The sequence below is a fragment of the Mercenaria mercenaria genome, chromosome 5 (genome assembly GCF_021730395.1).
Source record: "Mercenaria mercenaria strain notata chromosome 5, MADL_Memer_1, whole genome shotgun sequence".
In the NCBI taxonomy this organism is placed as follows: Eukaryota; Metazoa; Mollusca; class Bivalvia; order Venerida; family Veneridae; genus Mercenaria; species Mercenaria mercenaria.
Window position 1 is genome coordinate 4870752 of NC_069365.1, and position 23239 is coordinate 4893990.

The 23239-nt window shown below is 35.3% G+C and overlaps 1 protein-coding gene across 1 annotated transcript; it reads right to left on the reverse strand.

Annotated features, from left to right (window-relative positions):
- Nucleotides 1-11519: 11519 nt before the first annotated feature.
- On the reverse strand, nt 11520-17528 carry LOC128556842 (heat shock 70 kDa protein 12A-like). Its single transcript, XM_053542539.1, has 5 exons — nt 16165-17528; nt 15398-15496; nt 13708-13806; nt 12158-12798; nt 11520-11855 (listed from the first exon to the last, which is right to left on the reverse strand). The coding sequence occupies exons 1-4, from the start codon at nt 17457-17459 to the stop codon at nt 12645-12647; spliced, it is 1647 nt and encodes a 548-aa protein (XP_053398514.1). The 5' UTR covers nt 17460-17528; the 3' UTR covers nt 11520-11855; nt 12158-12644.
- Nucleotides 17529-23239: the final 5711 nt, after the last annotated feature.

Genomic DNA, 23239 nt, shown 5'->3' on the forward strand with positions numbered 1-23239 from the left:
TTGCTAACAATCCCATAGCCCTGATTTAACATGGTAGAGAAATGGCTTTCATGAGATACCGTCCACTGTCAAAAACAAAGTGTTCTATTTGTATTATATTACTGGCATTTTAATTTACCATGTGGTATAGTATCTGGTTCGAGAATTGGTTCTGTCACGTGATCACGTTGTTATTATATTGATGAGATTCCTAGAGAAGTCATAATTGCCCAGAAGCCTTCAGCTTTTGGCCAACAAACGCTCAAATATGATTATAATATTAAGTATTGTGGTATATTGGTGCTCTGATTCAAGCGTTTTCTTTACTAAACCCGGTGACTTGAGCCCAGTTCTAAGTCAGGTCGTTATAGACCTAGCAGTCACAGATTTCACACTTGGCGGAGATGTTGAAAAAGGAAGTCATTTGTACACTTTTAGATAAATCTCAAATGTTACTTTGCACACATCTTTGTCACAAATAAAAAAGATTTACTGAGAAAAGTGGCCAAGTGGTCGCTGACTTCAAATCACTTGCCCTTTACGCTGCGGGCTCGAAAACCATACTAATGTGTAGAATTCTTTCATATAAGAAAGCCTTGTGTCCAGCAGGTTTACGGAAGGTTGATGGGATGGTTCTACACAGAAGCCCGCCCATGAATAAACAATGCAAGGAGTGGCATCTGGGTCTTCCCCCCTCCCCCTATACACACACACCATTTAAAGCTTAAAAGCTGCCATATGATCTGTAAATGTGTCGGTGTGACGTTAATTACAACGAAAATTATTAAAACGATTTCAGTGACAACCAATAATTTAAATCTAAAGACACATAAATTATGACAAAACTCTGGGATGTATCTCAACTTGGGTGTAAAATTAAAGTTTATCTTTCATCAGTATTGTTATGTGTTAATTACAACTGAAAATATATAAGACTTACATGACAGTCATACAGAAGAGACTGGTTTCGTTCCGTATTATCCGAATTTATTGCTACACATTAATGCGGAAGTTGCTTATCTAATCATGAATTCTAAAACGTGTATTCATGTTTCGCATGTTTCATCATATATTCAGTTATTATATAAATAATTGATATACGTTGATAACATGATTTAATTTATTGACTGAATTCCTACTCTGATAGAAATCCATTGTTAATTTAGATTTTGTACATTAAATTAAATGGTTTATGAAAACACTATAATAAATTACAGTCTTCAACCTTCAGTGATCAAGTCTAGTGACATGGACTGATTTAAACTGCATAAAAATTCATGCTAGAGTATCGATATCATAGTTACGTCTTGAGAAAAGAAATAATTTAAGTTATTGTAAATGATTTTTTCTCACTTATGAGAAGAGCATGCGTAATTTGAATGACTATATACTAGTATGTGCCAGGCTGTACAATAAGCTGAACATTACATAATACATGTAGATTTTATTCTTTATTATATTCTCATCAATATACAAATAATAGATACCATTAAATGAACATAAACATAAAGAGTACATGGCCATTCTATGATTAGAATTACAAGAGACTTTTACCTTTAATAAAATATCACATTCATAAAAACAACACGATTAAATAAATTCTTTAGACTGTGGGAATGTAGTACAACAAATATATACTGTTCAAAAATATTTCGGAGAGACAAAGATGTCATATGGTGACAGAGGTGCTCATTTTACTCAACTGCATAAAATGAAAATAAGTAAAGCACGGAAGTTGGTCAAATTATGATTGTAAGATAGCATTGTCAAGTATATTTAATTAATTTTATTTCCTTTTATTATTATTTTTTTTCATCGTAGACGCTAGCTATTTATTCATTACTAGTAACGAAACATTCCGAGCCGTAATGGCTATGTTTATATTGTAACTATTTATAATGATGTACAGTTAAACTTATAGGAAATAGAGTCTGTTGTAATTCTAATTCTTTGAAACCATTTTGGGACTTTAATAAATAGCGGAATTAAAATAACCGATGGGTCTTTAACACAGTCTCTATAGCGTGGGAAAATAATTTTATAACTTTCGATATAGCACGAAAAACAGGACTTTCTGGTTTTCGTGGGGGTGGTCGCACATGGTTAATAATATTGTTGTACTTTTAAACTGAATGGCAAGTTTTAATTGGCTAATTTCGTGGAAATAAGGGCCTTCAGGGGTTCAGCGTGTAATAAGTGGACATTGGATTAATGTGTCACGTCTGCGTGCAGGATGAAAACAGGAGACACTTAATGGAAAGGTCGGTTTAAATGTAAATCTAAGTACTCTAAAATCATTTTATCTTCTAAAGTGTCTCATTATTAGTCGCATCGTAAAGGTAATATTTATCAGCACACATGCCGATTCCAATAAGAATAGTTCCATAAACTTCGGGACATTGGGTCTGTTATAATATGTATTGGGTGTAGAACAGGTTCTCGCTAGTGTAAGAGGGGAGCTATGAAAGAACAAGACATACTTATGCAAATTCATAACAACAATCATGGTTGAATATAGAACTTATATTTCCGAAATAAGCCATTTCTGACCCATGAACATTTACATAACCTTTACATATTAACATGTACAAGAAACACTAGTATGACATGAATAAAATAAACGTGAAGTTTTTCTTACCTTTTTATGTTGCTGAGCTTCTTCAATTTCTTCAATATCTGTTTTCCCCTTGCATGCTATAATGCAAATATTTACCGAAATTGCCGAAAAAGATTGTTATTCAGTTTGGCGTTATCTACCACATTATCCGCTCACTCCTCTTGCTTTGCGTTTGTACGAATCGGCTTCAAATCCTTTCAAATCTGTGACGAAGACCTGGTATATGTGCAGACCTGTGTGTACTACTGTTTCGAATTTCAAAGTCGGTTTTTAATTTGAAGGAATATTTTTCAAATGTGTGACCAAAACAATGTTTTTACATTTGTGACACTTTTTATGACGTATGTGACCAGTGTCTTTTTACATTTAGAACAGCTAGATTTCAGGTTATATTTTTACATATGTAATATAATTGTTTCACATTTGTAACCATTTTCATATCTTTGACTATTTTTACTATTGAGGATCCTACAGAGACAGACAGCTCAAATCATAATATTTTCTCATTTACAAAAAACACATAGTAATAATAGCCTTTTGAAACAAATAACTTTCTATTTAATACAAAACAAATCATGACTCGTGTTATCACACCATCCTTTTTTTCAAAGCTAGACTGAAAAGTAAACTTTTAGAGCATAGTTTAAAAGAATTAACACAACTAGTCTGTGTAATTAAAGAATGAATCTCTGACAGTGAAAAAAAAACCTGCAATCTTGTGTAACATATTGAAATATTAATTCTATTCTTCCCTTAAACGTCTATTGGAATGTATTACTCCCGTCCGTCCCCATCTTCCGAACATTTTACCTTAACGGGATCAAGCTGCAGAAGTGCATGTCAGAACGTTTGTCTCACATGTCAATGAATCTCTGACAGTGAAAAAAAAACCCTGAAATTTCTTGATAAAATCTTGTGTAACATATGGAAATATTAATTTTATTCTACCCTAAAACGTCTATTGGAATGTATTTCTCCCGTCCGTCCCCATCTTCCGAACATTTTACCTTGACGGGATCAAACTGCAGAAGTGCATGTCAGAACGTTTGTCTCACATGTCAATGAATCTCTGAGAGTGAAAAAAAAATGAAATTTTTTGATAAAATCTTGTGTAACATATGGAAATATTAATTTTATTCTACCCTAAAACGTCTATTGGAATGTATTTCTCCCGTCCGTCCCCATCTTCCGAACATTTTACCATAACGGGATCAAACTGCAGAAGTGCATGTCAGAACGCTTGTCTCACATGTCAATGAATCTCTGACAGTGAAAAAAAAATGAAATTTTTTGATAAAATCTTGTGTAACATATGGAAATATTAATTTTATTCTACCCTAAAACGTCTATTGGAATGTATTTCTCCCGCCCCCATCTTCCGAACATTTTACCTAAACATCGTCGACAATGCAATATGTACTGTTAATTGCACCAATGTCCAAGCTATACCGACGTTGTTTATAATGAACACACTAGCCCTCCTGAGTGCTGTGAATTTCAGAAATAAAAAGGAGTCATTCCATTTTCAGACAATAAAAAAAATAACAGAAGCACAATTTTCAACAGCTTTGACCGTTTGTCGTCAGTACATAATGTTATAGCAGTAGTAGCTGTTCCTTTAAACTCACACTGTATCCTTATCCTTCTTTGGACTAAGATATGCTGACATTTCATTTTTCATAATATCGACGAAAGTTTCATATGAACTATCGATCGATTTCTGTTCGTGTTGGTTTTGTTCCAAAGTGTCAATCTTTTCTAACAAAATTTACCAGATTTTGGGTTTATTCATAACCTCTTGCGGGATATTCTTTAATTCAAACACAGTTTTATCTTGATATGTTCAAAGTTATAATCCACAGATGCTCGTATTTACTCTTTGAGTGCTGCTGTACGTGTTAAAGTGTTATGTTCCAAATCAGAACTGAATGGTCTTTATTTCAAAAGAAAAACATAAAAAACAAGAGCTGTCCGTAAGACAGCCAATGCTCGACAATGTTACCCTAAATGTTAAAATATCTATAGAGTTTCAATCCAGTATCTGCATTAGTTTTGGAGATAGTAACTTGCATGCAAAACTTTAACCAGAAGTTTTATGTTCAAAAGGGGACATAATTTGTCCAAAATGCATGACAGAGTTTAGGACTTGATGCAATCAACTAGTTTTATAACCCATTAGGCATATGTGAAGTTTCAATTTAATATCTGCATTTGTTCTGCAGATAGTAACTTGCACCCAAAACTTTAACTGAATTTTCTAAGTCTAAAAGGGGGCATAATTTACCCAAAATACATGTCATAGTTATGGGACTTGACGCTATCAGCTAGTTTTATAACCCCGAAGACACATGTGAAGTTTCAATTCAATATCTGCATTAGTTTTGGAGATAGTAACTTGCATGTAAAACTTTAACCAGGATTTTCTAAGTCCAAAAGGGGGCATAATTTGATCAAAATACATGTCAGAGTTATGGAACTTGACCCAGTGAGGTTGGTTATTGACCTAGAAAAAGAAAAAAATAAGTTTCAAAGCTATATGCCTTTAAATGTTAGCTGTATGTACTTGCATGCAAAACTTTAACCAAGGTGTGACGCCGACGCCGACGTCAGGGTGAGTAGAATAGCTAGACTATGCTACGAATAGTCGAGCTAATAAGAGAATTATTAGTGCCATTATTCTAGCGTACGCAGTTTTGAATTGTTAAATATTAAGGTATCTGATTAAGTGTTTGAGTAATCGTACTTGCTGTATACATAATAGAGAAAATCAAAACGGACGAATGTATGTAGATTGGCACTGGTTAATGCATGTGTAGAAAAGTATGATTGCTTGTTTTGCAATTTGTCAAAAACTAAGACTGGATATAAAGTAGAAACACATATGTACAATTTTTTATGCAAACGTACGTGAGTTGCTCATACGAAATGATTTGAAACCGCATGTATTTTAGTTTAAATTCCTTAAGATCTGGTGGTGCTACAGTCGCAGCAAATAGTGGCATTAAAGACAGAATGGCCGTTGAGCTAGTGAACATGCTAAAGATGGGTATATAAAAGACGATTTAAAGGAGAGATTAGCAGTATCGTTGTCGCTTGTTTTATAGAATATGTATACAATGTCAGGACTATTACTAGTATTGCAATTACCTGATTGTTGAAGTTAGGCTGCCGATTATTTTACTTCTAAAGCCCGTGTTTTAATTTCATACAGATAACCGATGTGCATCTTACAAAATGATACAAAAAAATGTATGAAATTTAAAGGAAATGGCTGAATTGTAAAGATATCCGAAATAGACCGACATTGAAATATGATTTTGTTACAAAACATAAGCAGATCAATAGAGAAGTTCAGAAGCAAAAACAAAAATATTGGAAAGACTCACAAATATATTGTTAGAATCATGCAATTTACGAAATTTTCAACAGCCGAGTAATCACTATGTAATTTTGCACTATAAGAGCAACAAGAAAATTTAGGGTCTGACCATATAAAATTGAGATTAGAAGAATTACAATATGGAATGCAAATTGAAACTGATAGCGAGCGATGTAATTTCAGTCCAGATCTCAACACGCAAGAAACTGTAACCGAGGAGAGCAAGTATTTAGATGCCAATCAAGTTGTAGTATTGTAAGTCAGAATATCGTTTCTAAAGGGGATCATATTTGAAGTCTGATCAAGTTCAGAAGAAAGAAAATTATTTTATTCACCGAAAGCAGCTAGTTGCCTCCGTATACAAATGTTTAAGGATACCTTCATTGCTGTGGATTCAATACCTCGCTTGGGGTTAATAATCATCTTTTCGTGTGAGGAAGCCATCCAACTGATTTACGGTCGTTGGTTCTACCCAGGTGACGGCCAATACCTGAAATAATGCCTAGAAGGGAACCTGGAGTTTCCTCCACCATAAATAGCTGGAAAGTCTTTCCGCTCAGTAACTAATGAACGTTGGCATACAGTCTTCAAACCTCTTAAAAGAATTGCGTTATGCCAGTAGAAGACTCGTATTGTTTTGGGGTTTATTATGTCAAAGTTCAAGGTCAAGGTTACCTCGAAGCTGAGAAACGGTTATGACTTCGACATAAAGTCGTCAAAATTCACCAAATGATTGCTATGGTTATTAAAAGTCCCCTATTCTTTTGATGTCATTTGATCAAAGGTCAAGGTTACGGTTATCTTAGAGACTAAAAACAGTTTAAGAACACGTTGTCTTACCATTCACAAACTTCATAGGATGACACGCATTTTCCTTGAGAATTTTACGACGATGTTTATAAAACTGAATACCTCACTATGGCAGTCTTTGACCACTGTTGCAAAAATGGCTGGAAAACAAATACCCAGTACTGAATTCATTCGGTCTGGCAGTTTTCCCAGTTGTTTTGTATAAGATGTTTTACTGAAATTTTGCGTGTTTATGGGTCTGGTGAGGTGTCTAATGAGACGGTTTGTTTTCATATATGGAAAAGTAATTGATTGTGGGATAAAGACTGTTGAAAATCCAGCAAAGACATCAACGTGTGACAAAATATATTTAAGATAACAGAAAATCGTCATAATGATATTAGATATACAGTGCACATATTGTTGACATTTCACTTTAAAGATATTCTTGAAATTTAGGGCGTGTGTCCCAGTTTCTGACTGACGGCCAGACATAGAAACTTCTAAAATGTACAATTCTTCAAAGGAAGAAAGGTATCCATCCAGCAGTTGGCCTACGGAAAGTCAGTGACTCTCCCGTGATGAAACACTGTAAGGAGGGCTTCTTGGGATCTTCTTCCACTTTTAAGTTACCCTTTCCGCAAATGGATTCGTACATTAAAATACGAATAACAGGGAGAAGTTATTCATTTTCAGAATTAAATGGCATGCATAATTGTCCTCCAGTTTAGTTAGTGATAGTGTACATTTATAATGTGCTCAGCTAAGCTAACACACAATACTGTTTATACACATACACGTATGCTTACATAGATGCTGCCAGGTAATTGTACTTATTTTCTTAGTGAATGTGGGCCTTATATATCTTTACAATGTATGAAAATAATTTGAATCATTGTGTTACCCTTGCATGATTGTAAGAGATGACCCCTTGTTCATTCTGTATTTCTGGGATACTAGAAGGTATATAATTTTGATTCCATACCTAACAATTATATTTTGATGTAAATCAGTTGTGAAACTTAAAGTTCTGTTTGTCGCCACAAACCTGTAATGTGTTGTGTGCCGTAAAAAACAAACCAAGAAATATCCATGGAACTATAAGTTCATTTTCATATTATTATATTCTTATTTTCTACTATAAATGAAATAAAATTATTCACAAAATGTGGAGGTATAAAACTACCAGGAGACTTCAGCAATATGAACACTACTCAAGTCGTCTATTATTTCATATCAGCAATAAGCCCGCCCACTTAGCTCAGTAGGGAGAGCGTTGGCCTACGGATCGCGGGGTTGCGAGTTCAATCCTCGGGCATGGCGTATGTTCTCCTTGACGATTTGATAAAAGACATTGTGTCTGAAATCATTCGTCCTCCACCTCTGATAATTCATGTGGGGAAGTTGGCTGTTACATACGGAGAACAGGTTTGTACTGGTACAGAATCCAAGAACACTGGTTAGATAAACTGCCCGCCGTTACATGACTGAAATACTGTTGAAAAATGAAGTTAAACCCAAAACAAACATACAAATCATATCAGCAATACATCAATACATTATACATATCATCAACAGTTGAAATTCGATCAAGCAACTGGTTTAGCATAATGTTTTACAATACTGAAAAAGTACAGAAAAAAACAAGGAAGAATATCCAACAGGGAAAGCCACGTTCAAAAAGCGCAGCCTCCCCAAAGACACACAAGAACAACTCTCGCACACCACACATAAAAATGAACACAAAAGGACAAAACAAATAAATACAGGAACACAGTGGGGCACCGCCTTGGAACGAACGGTCAGTGGCAAAACCACCACGGGGGAGTTTAAACCGGTTTATGGTGCACCTAACCTCACTCTTACCCCCACCATGTTCCAAAGTCACAAGACAGTGTAAATAAAAGTAATCCCCGCCAAGTGAAACCCTAACATACGTAAAGGTAACAGAAGGTATGTAATGTAAAACACAAAGATGCCCTTGTAGATATAATATAAAAATGCAATCATTAAGAACCTAAAACGCATGTACTCAATGCCTTTGCAGAAGACAGAGCAACAAGGGAAACACCCTTCAGGGCCCGACGGAACAGGCCAGAAGACGGAAATCAAAATAGCTCAGTCCTGGTGGGATTTAAGAACTACTAATCATAGAGTCCTCCTCCTGATCCGTCAGACACAATCAAAGAGGAAAGCGTAGCGTCCAACTGTAAAAGGGTTGAACACCAAACATGCGGTGTGTCTCAAAACAGTTGGGTCATAACCTCTTTTCATAAAACGTTTAATTACTTTACTAAATACAATTGGAAAATTGCCATGACCCAAAATCTTACGAAGTTTGTAAACCACATCCCCACAAAAAGGGAGTTTTGATATACCTTCCCGCAGAAGTGATTTTAAATTGCTATAGTATTTTAAAACCAAATCTGAATTACGATAGTAAAATATAGAAAAGTATTTACGTAATTTATAATAACGGTAGCCCTGTTGAAGAAGCTTATTTGTAATAAATAAGTTACGTTCATTGAAATCTTCAACATGACTACACGCTCTTGCAAACCGAATTAACTGAGAAATATATACCCCAGAGTCCAATAACATATATATCTTGGACCATAAATATTTCCCCTATCAACTTGTGATATTTTAATTGTGTTTTCTGTGTTATCAGGATGTTTGTAGGCGAAATCTAGGCCGTTCTGGGTACGTAATGATGTAACCTTGACATTAGTATATCTATGTTTCAGATTATTATAGATACAGTTGTCATCTGTATATACTTATGTACATTGTATAGATAAAAAAAAATCAGTTACGACAGTTTTCATATTGAATAATATAGAATAATTCACATCTGGCTTATTGCAATGTCAATGCAATAAGATGCAACGTATTCAAAACATGTGCGCAAAACTTGTCCTTTACAGGAGGAAATTTGACAGTTTTAAACAAGCATTGTATCACTTACATTGGTTGCCGTTGAAAGCAATAATGTCTCATGTATACTTTCTCTCTGTCACACTGGCAGACCACCTCTTTATTTAATAGAATTGCTTACAGAGTATATTCCTTGTAGACAAGGTTTGAGATTGTCTAAAAATTCTGAATGTCTTTATGTGAAAAACATTCAATAACAGAAGTTTCTGTACTATTGGTCCAAAACTTTGGAATGAACTGCCGTTAGAACAACGCAAAAGTAAATCACTCGACACATTAAAAAAAATCTTAAGACACTGTATTTCAGAGATTTCGCGGCATTGTTGACAACCGTTGACAACCGTTTATCATGCGAAAACAGCAGGTGATAGTTCTATTTCCACTTGTTGGTAAGGCTCTATGGGTAGAGTAGTGTGTGATATTTATTTCTTAAATAGTACATGATGGCACCACTAAACGGAGAGTTTGAACCTCTATATGCAGCTGATCTGGGCGTACCAGATGCTTTAAGCACTGGTATTCGCAATAGGGTTAAAATGACCTCAAGGAGAGGGGTGCGGTCATGATTGTTTGTTACAATACGGCTGTTATTATTATCATTGTCATTATTAATATTGTTATAATAACTATTATTATTATTATTATTATTATTATTATGCACAATGCCATTGAATAATATGATTGTATAAAAATAGGCGTTTAATAAAATTATTCAATAACAGTTTCGTTTTTTCTTTTCCGGTTTAGGGCACGTAATGTAGATAAATGACAGGCTGAAGGGAAAACTATTAAAACCTCTGCTACGTTACGAAAAAGGACGTCCCAAAACTAGGATTAACTGGAGAAATTTGCATTTATATATTATTTTACCCGATGCAGCCAATATTCTATAGTCATTGATTTCACTGCCGCATTCACTATTTTCATTGAATTCTGGTGAAAATGAAATTTCAAAACATATATGCAATCGTATTAGAAAAATGATAAGTTAAAAACACGATTTTAAAAAAGAAATTATACATATATAAAGCCCTTTTGTGGCCAAATTGTCCGTACAATGACATGATTCATCTTTTCTTTCATACATGACATGAACTAAAAATCTTTATGCAACTAAGAAAATGTATACCGTGTATTAAAATCACCTTTCAAATAATTTTACATTCAATGCATCTGAAACAATTCTACCATATACCTTATTTGGTAGATTAATTAATCACGACCGTCTATATATTTCTTTTCCACACTTATATACGTTTCAATAAGCTTTGTCAAAATAGCAAGAAAATACTGGATGCTTCTCTTTATTATCAAAATGACGATGTGTTACTATGGGAGCTGATTTAGTATATTTAGTTATGTAGCGCTGGTGTGCGCGCGGCCTTGTAACACATTTCGATGTGTCGCCCTGGTGCCCACGCCAGCGCGTCTAGGCACGCGGGCCATCACGTCGAAACGAACATCTTTGTTAATGGCGCGCACGCCATCGCAAAAGAACGGAACATTTCATTCTGTCTTCCCGTACACGGCAACTCGCTAACACACCAACACGAAACTTTTGTTGATGGCGCAGGCAAGAGAACGAAATAAAATGTTGCCCTCTGTCGCGTTCTATGTCGTTATATTACGCTGTTAGTCTAGTTTCGTGGCGTTGGCGTACGCACCAACATGACACACAAAACTTTCAAAAAATAATAGGTAAGGCTAGATGTCTCGGAAGCACAGGGAACTAAAAACGCAGTCCCGGGGCCATGCATTTGCATAGTAGGCCCATAACAAAAAGAAGCTGTAATAGAAAAAATATGTCCGAAATCAACCTTCATAGATTATATGCATTTTTATTTATCTATGGTGTTATCTTATTACATAGGCTTCTGTGCCCAAGTGTATAACTTGATGTATATTTTTGTTAAACTTTATCTGCCTGTGCCTGAAACAATGCCAGAATGGGGTCTGTCTCCTTCGTTTATATCAATAATACAAAGAGCATGCATGTTTACATGGTCGATGTGTTAAATTGTAACAAATGTTAATCTTTATATCAAACAATTACCACATACAAGCAGTAACGTTGCCAAATTGTCTGACGCGTTTGCTTCACCAAATACTTCCTTTACATCTTCACTGCTTAATGTAGATTGATCTGTCTGGCTTCTAAAATAAAACAAAAAACAACGGAAAATGCATTTTCAGTTTAGTTGTTGTTAAAGGTTCAGGTCATTTGAATGTTTCATGCATTGTCTATGCTGAGCATCACACTAAAACAGATAGATGAAGAGTTGATACAAACGTTCGAAGACAGCGTGTATAAACAGAATGAAAATAAACAAAATTTGCCAGCTGACAAACAGCTGTCAATAAAACAGCGCACTCGATAGTTCAAAAGCTTGTATTGGGAACAAAATAATCCAAGCAAAATAAGTTAATTGAGTTCTCTTAATTGTTTATGAACGCACGTTTGATGAGACGGATGTGCCAAATCGTCTGACGCATTTGCTTCGCCAATTATTTCCTTTACACCATCACGGCTTAATGTAGATGGACCTGTTTGGTTTCTAAAATAAAAACAAAACTATAATATGCATTTTTACTCCAGGTATTCTTAACTTTTCAGGCCATTTGAATGATACCAAGAAATGTCATTGCTAGGCATCTCGCTAAAACGGGTACAAGGCGAGTTGACGGCTGTCCATTATTTGTACATGGTTTGTGTTAAGAGCAACTGTTTCCAGAAAAGATAGAAGACAGCGTTTATAAACATTTGTAAATAAACAAAATTGCCAGCTGACAAAGAGCTACCCATAAGGCAGTGCACTCGGCAATTCGTCCACTTAGTATCAAGGGCTGTAACTTACGGAACTGAGTTAATTCATATCATTTTGTAACTAATTAAAACTTTATTATCGCAATGATGAAATTTTTCATGCAAACATGCAACAAAAATTAATGTTCCAAGTAAAATAAGTTAACTGAGTCTCTAAATTGTTTAGATACGTGCGTTTGATGAAGAGGATGTGCCAAATCGTCTGACGCATTTGCTTTGCCAGCTACTTCCTTTACACCTTCACTGCTTAATGTAAACGGACGTGCCTGGATTCTAAAATAAAATTAAAAACTGAAGATATAGTTTAGTTATTGTTAAAATTCCAGGTCATTTGAAAGATACCATGAATCGTCTTTGCTGAAAACCACCCGAACACGAAAAAAAAGGGGGAAAAGTTGCCGGCTATTTCTTATTTGTACATGTTTGGTGTTCAGAACGACGGCTGATACAGACGTTCGAAGACAGCGTTTATAAACAAAATAAACAATATGAAAATACATTCGACATCGAACTAGCGACCACCATTTATTAAGCGGATTTCGTATTAAACGACTAGTCAGAATCCCTCCCGAACGTTTTCAGTATACAAATTCTTTCCATTAAACAACTTTTCTATTAAACGACTAGCGACCACATTTATGTAGTCCCGGCAGGTAAAATATTCGAAAAAGTATCTATTAAGCGACCGGGACTAAAATTTTACCTGACATTTCTTCATCTGTGTGATTAGCGGGTACGTTTTGCACGTGACTGAATGCAATTAACCTTTGTATCAGTGAAAACTGACAAACAATCTGGCCATAATTGTCACGGTTTGTGGACTTGGAAAAGTGTTCACGATGTTAAAACAGATTTTGAAACCATACGTGTATGTTCATAATAAATGCAGTTACATTAACAGTTAAAAATAATATTTCTTTTCATCTGACTGAAATTCATTAAGAGACCACTTCTTAGCAGTCCATTGGGTGGTCCCTTAATACAATGTCAACTGTAAACAAAACTGCCAGCTGAAAAACAGCTGCCAATAAGGCAGCGCACTCGATAATTCGAAAGCTTCTATGTGGAACAAGGGCTATAACTTTATCACAAATTGAAATTTTATTACGGAAATGATGACATCTCCCATGCAAACAATCAACAAAATAATCCAAGCAAAATAAATTCTCTTTGTGTACGTACGTTTGATGTGAAGGATGTGCCAAATCGTCTGCCGCATTTGCTTCCCAAGATACTTCCTTCACGCAATCACTGCTCAATGTAGATGGACCTACCTGGATTCTAAACAAGAGGGTCATGATGGCCCTATATCGCTCACCAGAGTTGATCTGGCCTACTGACCTAATGTTTTACCCCACATGACCCAGTTTCGAATTTGACCTAGATATCATGAAGACGTTCTGGCCAAGTTTCATAAAGATTGGGTCACAACTGCTACCTCTAGAGTGTTCACAAGCTTTTCCTTTGATTTGACCAGGTGACATAGTTTTTGCCCCTACATGACACATTTTCAAATTTGACCTAGAAATCATCAAGACAAACATTCTGATTAACTTTCATAAAAGACTGAGTCCTAACTGTTGCCTTTAGGGTGTTCACAAACTTTTCCTTTGACTTGACCATATGACCTAGTTTTTGACCCCACAATACCCAGATTCAACCTTGACCTATAGATCATCAAGATAAACATTCTGATCAGGTTTCATAAGACTGAGTTACAACTGTGACCTATAGAGTGTTCACAAGTTTTCCTTTGATCTGGCCTACTGACCATAACTCCACATGAAAGATCATCAAGGCAAATATTCTGACAAAGTTTCATAAACATTGGCTCACAACTATGACCTCTAGAGTGTTTACAAGTTTTTCCTTTGATCTGGCCTACTGACCTAGTTTTTGACCCAACATAACCCAGATTCTAACTTGGCCTAGAAATCATCAAGACAAATATTCTGACTAAGTTTCAGAAAGATTGAGTCACAACTGTGACCAATTAAGTGTTCACAAGCTTTTCCTTTGATCTGGCCCACTGACCTAGTTTTTGGCTCCACGTGACCCAGTTTCAATCTTGATCTAGAAATCAACAAGATAAACATTTTGGCTAAGTTATATACGGATTTGGTTACAACTGTGGCCTCTACCGTGTTCGCAAGCTTTTCCTTTGATTTGACCGGGTGACCTAGTTTTTGACCCCACATGACCCAGATTTAAATTTTTCCTATAGATTACCAAGACGAGCATTCTGACTAATTCTCATGAGTTTCAAACTTAAACTGTGGTTTCTAGAGTGTTGGCAAGATATTCCTTTGATCTGACCTAGTGGCCTACTTTTTTACCCTACATAACCCAGTTTCAAATTTCACCTAGAAATCATAAAGACAAACATTCTGACCAAGTTTCATAAAGACTGAGTCACAACTGTTGCCTCTAAAGTGTTTACAAGCTTTTCCTTTGGTTTGACTGGGTGACCGGGTGACGCCGGAGAATGGCTGGTCACAATAGCTCATCTTGAGCACTTCGTGCTCTGGTGAGCTAAAATAAACGAAAGGAACATTTTCATTTTAGTAGAAGGAGAGTTGACAGCTATTCTTTATTTGTACATGTTTAGTGTTAAGAACCACGGCTGATTCTAACGTTCGAAGACAGCATTTATGAACATAATGAAAATAAACAAAATTAACAGCTGACAAACTTTTGCCAATTAACCAGCGCACTCGACAACCCGACAGCTTCTAAGTGGAGCAAGAACTCAAACTTACGTAACTGAGTTATCTCATAACAATTTATAATAAAATAAAATTTTATTTTGGCAATGATGATATCTTCCATGCAAACATTCAACAAAACATCTCTAAATTGTTTGTGTACGTACGTTTGATGAGATCGATGTGTCAGCTCTTCTGACGCATTTCCTTCGCCAGCTACTTTCTTTACACGATCACTGCTTAATGTAGATGGATCAGCCTGGCTTCTAAAAATATATATGGAAGATGTATATTTAGTTCAGTTATTGTTAAAATTTTCGGTCATTTCACGCTAAAACAGCAGTGCAAGAAATTTGTGAAATAATTGTGCACTACCTGTGAAAATATGGAACTTGTCATGATTATAAATGCATGTATTATGCTTCATTTAAGTCTAAAAAGTAGGTTATATATTCAAAATGGCTGCCAAAATCAAGATATCTGCCGTAATTAGCATTTTTATAAAGAATTCTTCTAGCATTATGTATATGGCGAGAAAGAATACAGAAAGTAAGCATTATAGTACAATTAAGGTACAAATATTAAAACTTTATATCCAATCAGTAAATGTCAAAATGGCAGCCTGAATCAAAGATGATCGACATAAAATCATTCTTTCTATAAAAATCGATCTTCAAATGAAAATATTTTGCAAAACTTACGAAACCTTGCGTGTACATATATTTGTAAAGTACGCTCTCAAACATTTTTTTGGCTAAATTGGATAAATAAATTCAATATGGCCAAAAACATTAAAGAATGCCTCCATAGACTAATTGTTCTATGAAAATTGTGCGTCACTTGGGCATACTGTGTGAAAATAAGCTTTAGGTGCTCAGGGTGATCACGGTATCGAAATACCGTTATGATTGCTAAGTCTATGTCATATGTGTACCTGGACATTCCTTTTAATATATACATTGGTGAAAATCCCATTAAAACGGCACCTTTAACAAGAGCAAGCCAGGGCTCTTTGGTATGTACAATTCGCATCTCCGACATTGCAGCTTCTAGCACATTCATCACATATTGCGACTGTGAGTAGCCCCCTACGAGAATAAGTGTATGTATATATTTACATTCATCAGCAACCTTCTTCAGCAAAGGTATAATGCCATATGAAAGTGAGGGCGTGAAAAAGTGTTCCATTATTTCTTTTTCACAAACTAACGTTTGTCCTTCAACTGTTACAAAATTTGAGTAAGGACTTCTGGAAACTGCAGAAAGCAAAGACATGGACTCCTCACATGCCAACAGTAAATACAAAGAATCGGGTATTATGAAACGAGTCTGATGAGTTTTAGCGGAAAAGTATCTCTTTTTGCATTCGAAGTCTTCCCATAGTTGAAAATAGTCCTCATAGTGATCCAATTTAAACTTGTTCCAAATTTGAACACCAAATATCGTGATACAAAAGTGTTTGAATTCATTATCAACTGACATTCCACCAAAATCACCTTTTGTAACTCTATAGAGCTCTTTTGTGTAATCCCCGTGCAGTCTTTTATAAACACATATATCTACTGTTTCTCCACCTAAATCAGCGATGATATACTTTGACCCAGGTGCCAGTCTAATTAAATTACCGTTGTACTCTACATGGTGCTTTTGATTGCGTAGAAATACGACCGCAGCTTCTGGTTTAAGCACAAGTCGAAGTTTTTCTTCACGTATACCAGCAGTTACAGCAGCTTCCTTCATAATATGCCGGGCCGCGTCAGACCAAATTGCAGGAACTGTTACTATCCATAACGTATGTTCTTCAATGCTGTCTAAGTGTGCTTCTTTTCCGTCTTGCATAGCTTTCAATATTAGCTGTTTAAAATATTTGATTACAGCCGCGAACAATTTTACAGCTATCATTGACCTCCCTTTTTCATCTTTGATTTTTTTATTTGTCATATTTCTTTCGGAATAACATTCCATTTTAAATCTTGAAAACAGGCGAAATTCACCATCTTTCTTGTTTCTAAGAAGCTCTGAATACTTCTGTTCAGCCTCGTGCCCAAATGAATCCACTTTTACACTTGAATCAAGAAGCACAACGGTAGGAACCCTATCATTATGCTGTCCAAAGGTTTGACTTGAAGTGAAAATATTCTCCCTGTCGTTTTCAAACGCGTATGCATATCCGGAAAATGACGTGCCAATGTCTATTGCAGCAACAATTTTGCTTTCAAACTGACCCATTTAAAAATATTAGTTTACGATAAATCAATACTCTCTGTAGTTTTTAAACTTTTCTATGTCGAATAGCTGTCGCCAAACTTGAGTAAATCACAACTAACATATACCTTTGTAATCAGTATTATTTGTTTGAACTGATAAATGTTATTAGATATCAGTTGAGATATTTACATTATTTATCCTCATGACAATTAAAAACGCAGTATTCATCTGTGTCAAATACTACATTCTTGCAGCTTAGAGGATTTTTTCCTTAAAATTCAGTCATCACTTCTATTAAATCCTTTATGGTGCGTACGTAATACATTGTACGACTTAATTACGTCTTACGAAAATGTGGGCAAAAATTGAGATTTGTCCAGATATTGATATAAATGAACTAGTTGGTCAGATTTTGGTAAAAAATGAGCATTTCATTGAAATTTTGCTGCAAAAATTGATAAAAACCCAAAAAATCACATTTTTACTGTTTTGGGGGTATTTTTTCTTTTAAAAATGCACATTTACGCTCTAAATTTTGCCCATCTATACCTTTCAGAGGGGACATTTGGTATATTTCAAAGTGTTAATGTGTAATTTGCTTGCAAATTATGGTGAAAATTTATGAAATAGGGCAAAAACCAGCTCTGGCTAGAGGAACTGGTTAAAAATTTTGAAGGAAAATTGGCGCAGGGACCCGCGTTACTGAAAATGCCATAAAACCTGGAAAACTGATTTAATCAAGCAGAAACTTAGTATTTTTTGCAGATACGTTACTGGTACTATACAAATGAAATTGAGACTATTACAGAAAAAAGTTTTTCTTATAGGCCTAACTAAACTAAAGGAACCAGCGTGGGAGCCATCTGGTCTAGTCGCGTAATGGCTGCCAGGTACTTGGACACTAATTTTTCACTTGGCATGGCAACAGAGGTCTAAATTGAAGCTAGTTTCTGTTTAAATTTCATTGTGGATGTATTTTTGACATTTTGGTAGGAAAAATGGGAGAGCAGGTTGTATTTGGTGAAGTCACGCTCAAATTTAGTATGAGTATTACTTCCAGGTCACAGCAGTGTGATTTTGATGTCAGTTTACAGTTAGCAAATGTAACCAGAAAAATCTCTCTTAGAAGATACATGAACCCTACTTTTCTCTTCATTTTATATCAGTTTTATCATAACTCTTTAAAATGAGGTAAGGATTTGTTCTCTGAAATGGGTCTAGTTATGTTTGGTAGCTCTTTAAAAAAAGGTCAGTTTTATATAGAATATATAGGGAAAACTATTTAGCGTATTGTGACCTAAACTCATAAATAGAAAATGGCGCGAAAAATGGTAGTCGCATAATGGCGGATACAACCAGTCCTCTGTTGTTGCTTTTTGGTCTGTAGAGCTATTTTCCTTATTATTTTCTTTGTATTATGCCAACATTACATGACAGATCTATGCTTTACATGTAGGTAGCATTTTTACTATGAAATAACATGACAGAATTTTTCATGGAAACTTAGATCATACACCACCACTATAATTTGGGGTCTCAGTTTTTAGCTGATTTTGCAGTTTGTGTGTTTGACTGAAATTACTTTTTTTGCTACAAACATGATCTGTTTTATTCTTTTGATTTTTGTTTAGCACTGACAATATTCTTCAAGAAAATGTAAGTTACAGACATTTCAAATGGGTCTCGATGTGTCCTGCGGTCATTGGAAATAGGTCAGTTTTGTATAAAATAAAGAAGAACAGCTATTTAGTGTGTTATAACCTTACAACATGAGTTGTCGGAGGATAGCAAAGCTCGGTAAGTGTGAAATTTCAATCTATTCCCCCACAAGTAGATTTTGAAATATCATCTTACATACAAAGCCTTAACCGAAAAATTTTAAGTAGAAAAAGAGGCATAACTTAGTGAAAAGGCAAATATAATGAAGATACATACGCTTTGCATTTCAGATTATCACAGTGAACAAGTGTGTGAACTTTCAATTTATTCCCACATGTTGTTACTGAGATATCATCTTACATATAAAATCTCTACTAAAAACATATACGTCGTAAAAACGGGACATAACTTTGTTAAAAGCGAAATGAAATTGTAAAACCATCGGACTGCATTTTGGAGTATAACGTGTATGAAGTTACAATTAATTTCCACGAGTGGTTACTGAGATACCAACTTACATAAAGAAGCTAAACCAAATCAGGACGCCAACACAGGCGCGGACGTCGAGGCTGACTTATGGCAACAGCTCTACTTACTCATAACAAGAGCTGTTAGTATTATTTGCATTGTAAAATGGCGTGACGTCCATATCAAGATGGCTGCGTCCATACAAACGTCATTTGGGGGTTTGCTCAAAGTTGACGACGTAAGCATATATGTTACTACTGTCATACTTTTTCTAGACACACGGGTTTTAATATAACACATAACATAAATTACGTATGACAAATGTCCTCGAAGCCTGCCTAAGAATGCTACAGTTGTCTGCGCAAAATAAAGATAAATTCAAATAATAAACTTGACCTTGACCCGCGAGACCCGGTTCATGCATATAGCATATTCTCATGCTAAAATAGTTATTTGCACAAAATTATTTCTATATCCATATATAAACAACAAAAACAAAAGTAATGACCGCATGCAAACAACCAATATGTCAAATTGTGACCTTCACCTTGACCAAAGAGATCCGAGTCATTAAAACGACACACCTTTGGGATTAGATGAATATTTGTGCAAACTTATTTCAAAATCCTTCCAAGAGCCAATGCGATATGGACTGAATACGAAAAAAAGTCACTCATCATTTGTATCATTGACCTTGCCCTGAGAGACTCGGATTATAAGCGCGACACACCTTCTCAATGTGGTTAATAGTTGTGTCAAATTATTTTCTAATCCCAAATTAATTTTTACATTACAGCCTGGACAAGAATTTACAAGGACACACGCACACACACATAGACGGACGGACGGCGGGAATTTGATATACCCACCTTCGGGGGCATAAGAATCAAATATTATTATTATTTTGAAGTTGAATTACACGACGCACCATTTCTTCGAAATAGTCCGACTTTTCCTATATATATAAGAGTGTTAAAACCGTCAGATACCCAGTTTAGTTATTTCAGTAATTTGGATTCACCGAAACTATACTGGACATACTAAAATATAAGGCATTCTTTACTTATGGGTGAAACAGGTCTCATAAGCGTAAATACGACTAGATTATAGTCTAAATATAGACTAAATACTACTGATTATAAAACATACCGTACTATTTGTTGTGAATTAACTGTTGTTGTACTTTTAGTAGTTCAACCGCCACCCTTGTTTAAGAGCAACATTTAAAAAAACACGTTTTTTTTATCCTCAAGTAATAAGTAAGTAGACCAATCTAGACGCATAATCTAACTCTATACATAGAGCGCCTACTTCACCCGATTTACATTCGGAACATGTTCACGCGTTTCGGGCTTTATCGTATGTTTAACATGGGATTTTTGAACCGTCGAAAGATGTTGGAAATGTTTGTCTCATTGTTTATTTTTTTTTTTAATAAAACTGTTACTGCTTTCATTGTCTACCACTTTTTTCCACCCTTGCCTGAAAAAACAGTAATGAGTTTGTACACTGTTCAGACAATTGTGCTCTGTTGAAATTTAACCAAACACAAGTTTACCTGCATAAACAGAAAGCATGATATGTCACCATGCGCGGATCAAGAGGGGGGTGGGGGCGGGGGTCCGGACCCCCTATAGAAAATCTTTAAAAAAGGAAAGAAGACAAGAAGGAAAGATAATGTTTTTCGAAAAAGGCAACATTAGGACTGCATGTAAAGTATATGCGGCTGCTACTACATACGACCCCGACATAATTCATATTATTTATCTAAAAGAAACTAAGAATTTTAACTTCAAGAAAGCTTGATTTTATCATTTTCCCAAATTTAACAGGTTAGTCCATAAAACTGTCCCAGAATGCAAAAAATGAAGTGCTAAATTTCAAAATTTCCAGGGTGGGGGGGAGAGGGGGCAGGGAATCGGACCCCCTCTGAGAAAATTGGCTGTGTCCGTGCATGGTCACTATACCTGTCCAGTACTGGACATTATGGTAAACGCTTCTTTCCTGCACAAATGACAATTTCGCAACTTCTGTCCGGTTTATACAAATTTCTGGCCGCGATAAACCATTTGACTTGTATCACTTTGGGAGGAATGGGGTGTTAACAGAGAGATTTGCGAGCAGCTCATGTGCTATTATAACACCTTTTTATATAACCACGTTCCGTTGTAAAGTGTGATCGTCTTGTGGTCCAAAAACGGATAGTCAAAAACGTCAACATGATGCAAACAACGATAATAATATAATATAATATAATATAATATAATATAATATAATATAATAATTACAATTATGATAATCAAATAAAGTATTATGAATATCAGTGTCAGTATAATTTGTATATTTGATACATTGATAACATTACACTTAAGCACAAATAGTGGTTGACTCCTTTTTTAATCTAATATTGCTATAATTGTGGTTAGTTGAATAATTGTAAATAGTAGAAATTGGGTTTATTTATTGCTGAATTTGGTTAATTACAGTGATAGGGCATTAACTGATTTGATATTTACATAGATTTCTATTCATTTTGCTAATCCTTGTGGCAATTATGCATGCTTTCTTCCTGCTTAGAGGTAAAAAGTGCTTAGTTTGCATAAGGTGCTAAGTCAATAGCCACTAAATACGAATTTGGACCAATCAGAAATAAGTTCTACAAATAGCCCCAACCAAAGCGCACTTCTGCTAGGGTATAAGTAGGTACACGCATGAAAATGACTTCACTCTGTATCCATGGGTTGATGAGACACATAGATGATTCAACTTATAATCTATTCCATTACTTTGATGAAAAAGCTATTGCAGCTACGCAGTCAGGGCGGATACGTTATTCAGAAGAAGATTAACGTTCATAAGTTAACGCCTATAATACTAAAGAAGTGTTGCAGTATTGTGCAATTAGGTTTCGAGTTTTAGGGCCAGCGCAAAGAATTAAAACCTTTACGGGATAGTCGAATGCTATAGATAATAGCAGATACAGGCTGAGCATCGGAAAGCTGAGACAGAGACATGATCTGGTAATCTACTGAGATAGTGGGAGAGTTCCAACTCACAGAAGAAGTTCAACGTTAATTTTGGAAAAGTACAGCCATGGTATAGGGTCATACCTATAAAATAGTTTAATGATACATATACCGTATAACGGGTACTCATTTTTTACTATTTTACGACCAAATCAGATTCATTAATATTGGCCTCGTATAAATTCGCCACAGAAAGTCAAGTAAATTGGTAGATCTTGTGAGTTCTTAAATATTAAAATCGTTGAAAAATGTAATATTGTGTTTTACCCCAAATCCGTAAACATTTACAGCAGTAAAAACACAAGTGGTAAACGCACAATCCAATTTCCGCCGGGAATACGCTTAAAATGGGTTGCGCGACGTCCGGTGCTGGTGTTGCGCGTAAAGAAAGACGAAATTGAGGTATGTGAAGTTATAATTTTGCTTAGTATGAGACAAGAGTAATTTTTCTTGAAAAAAAAAAGCAAAATGCTATTCGACACAAATATAACGATACATTATATATGTAAAATATCTGGTTTGTAATTTATGATTCGGCTCTATTATCACAAGCGTGAAAAAGTATGAAATCAATAAAAATGGCAGGTTTCTGACCTCATATGCCAAATTTGAGGACATCTGGTGCTTTTTATGAAAACTCAACTGTTA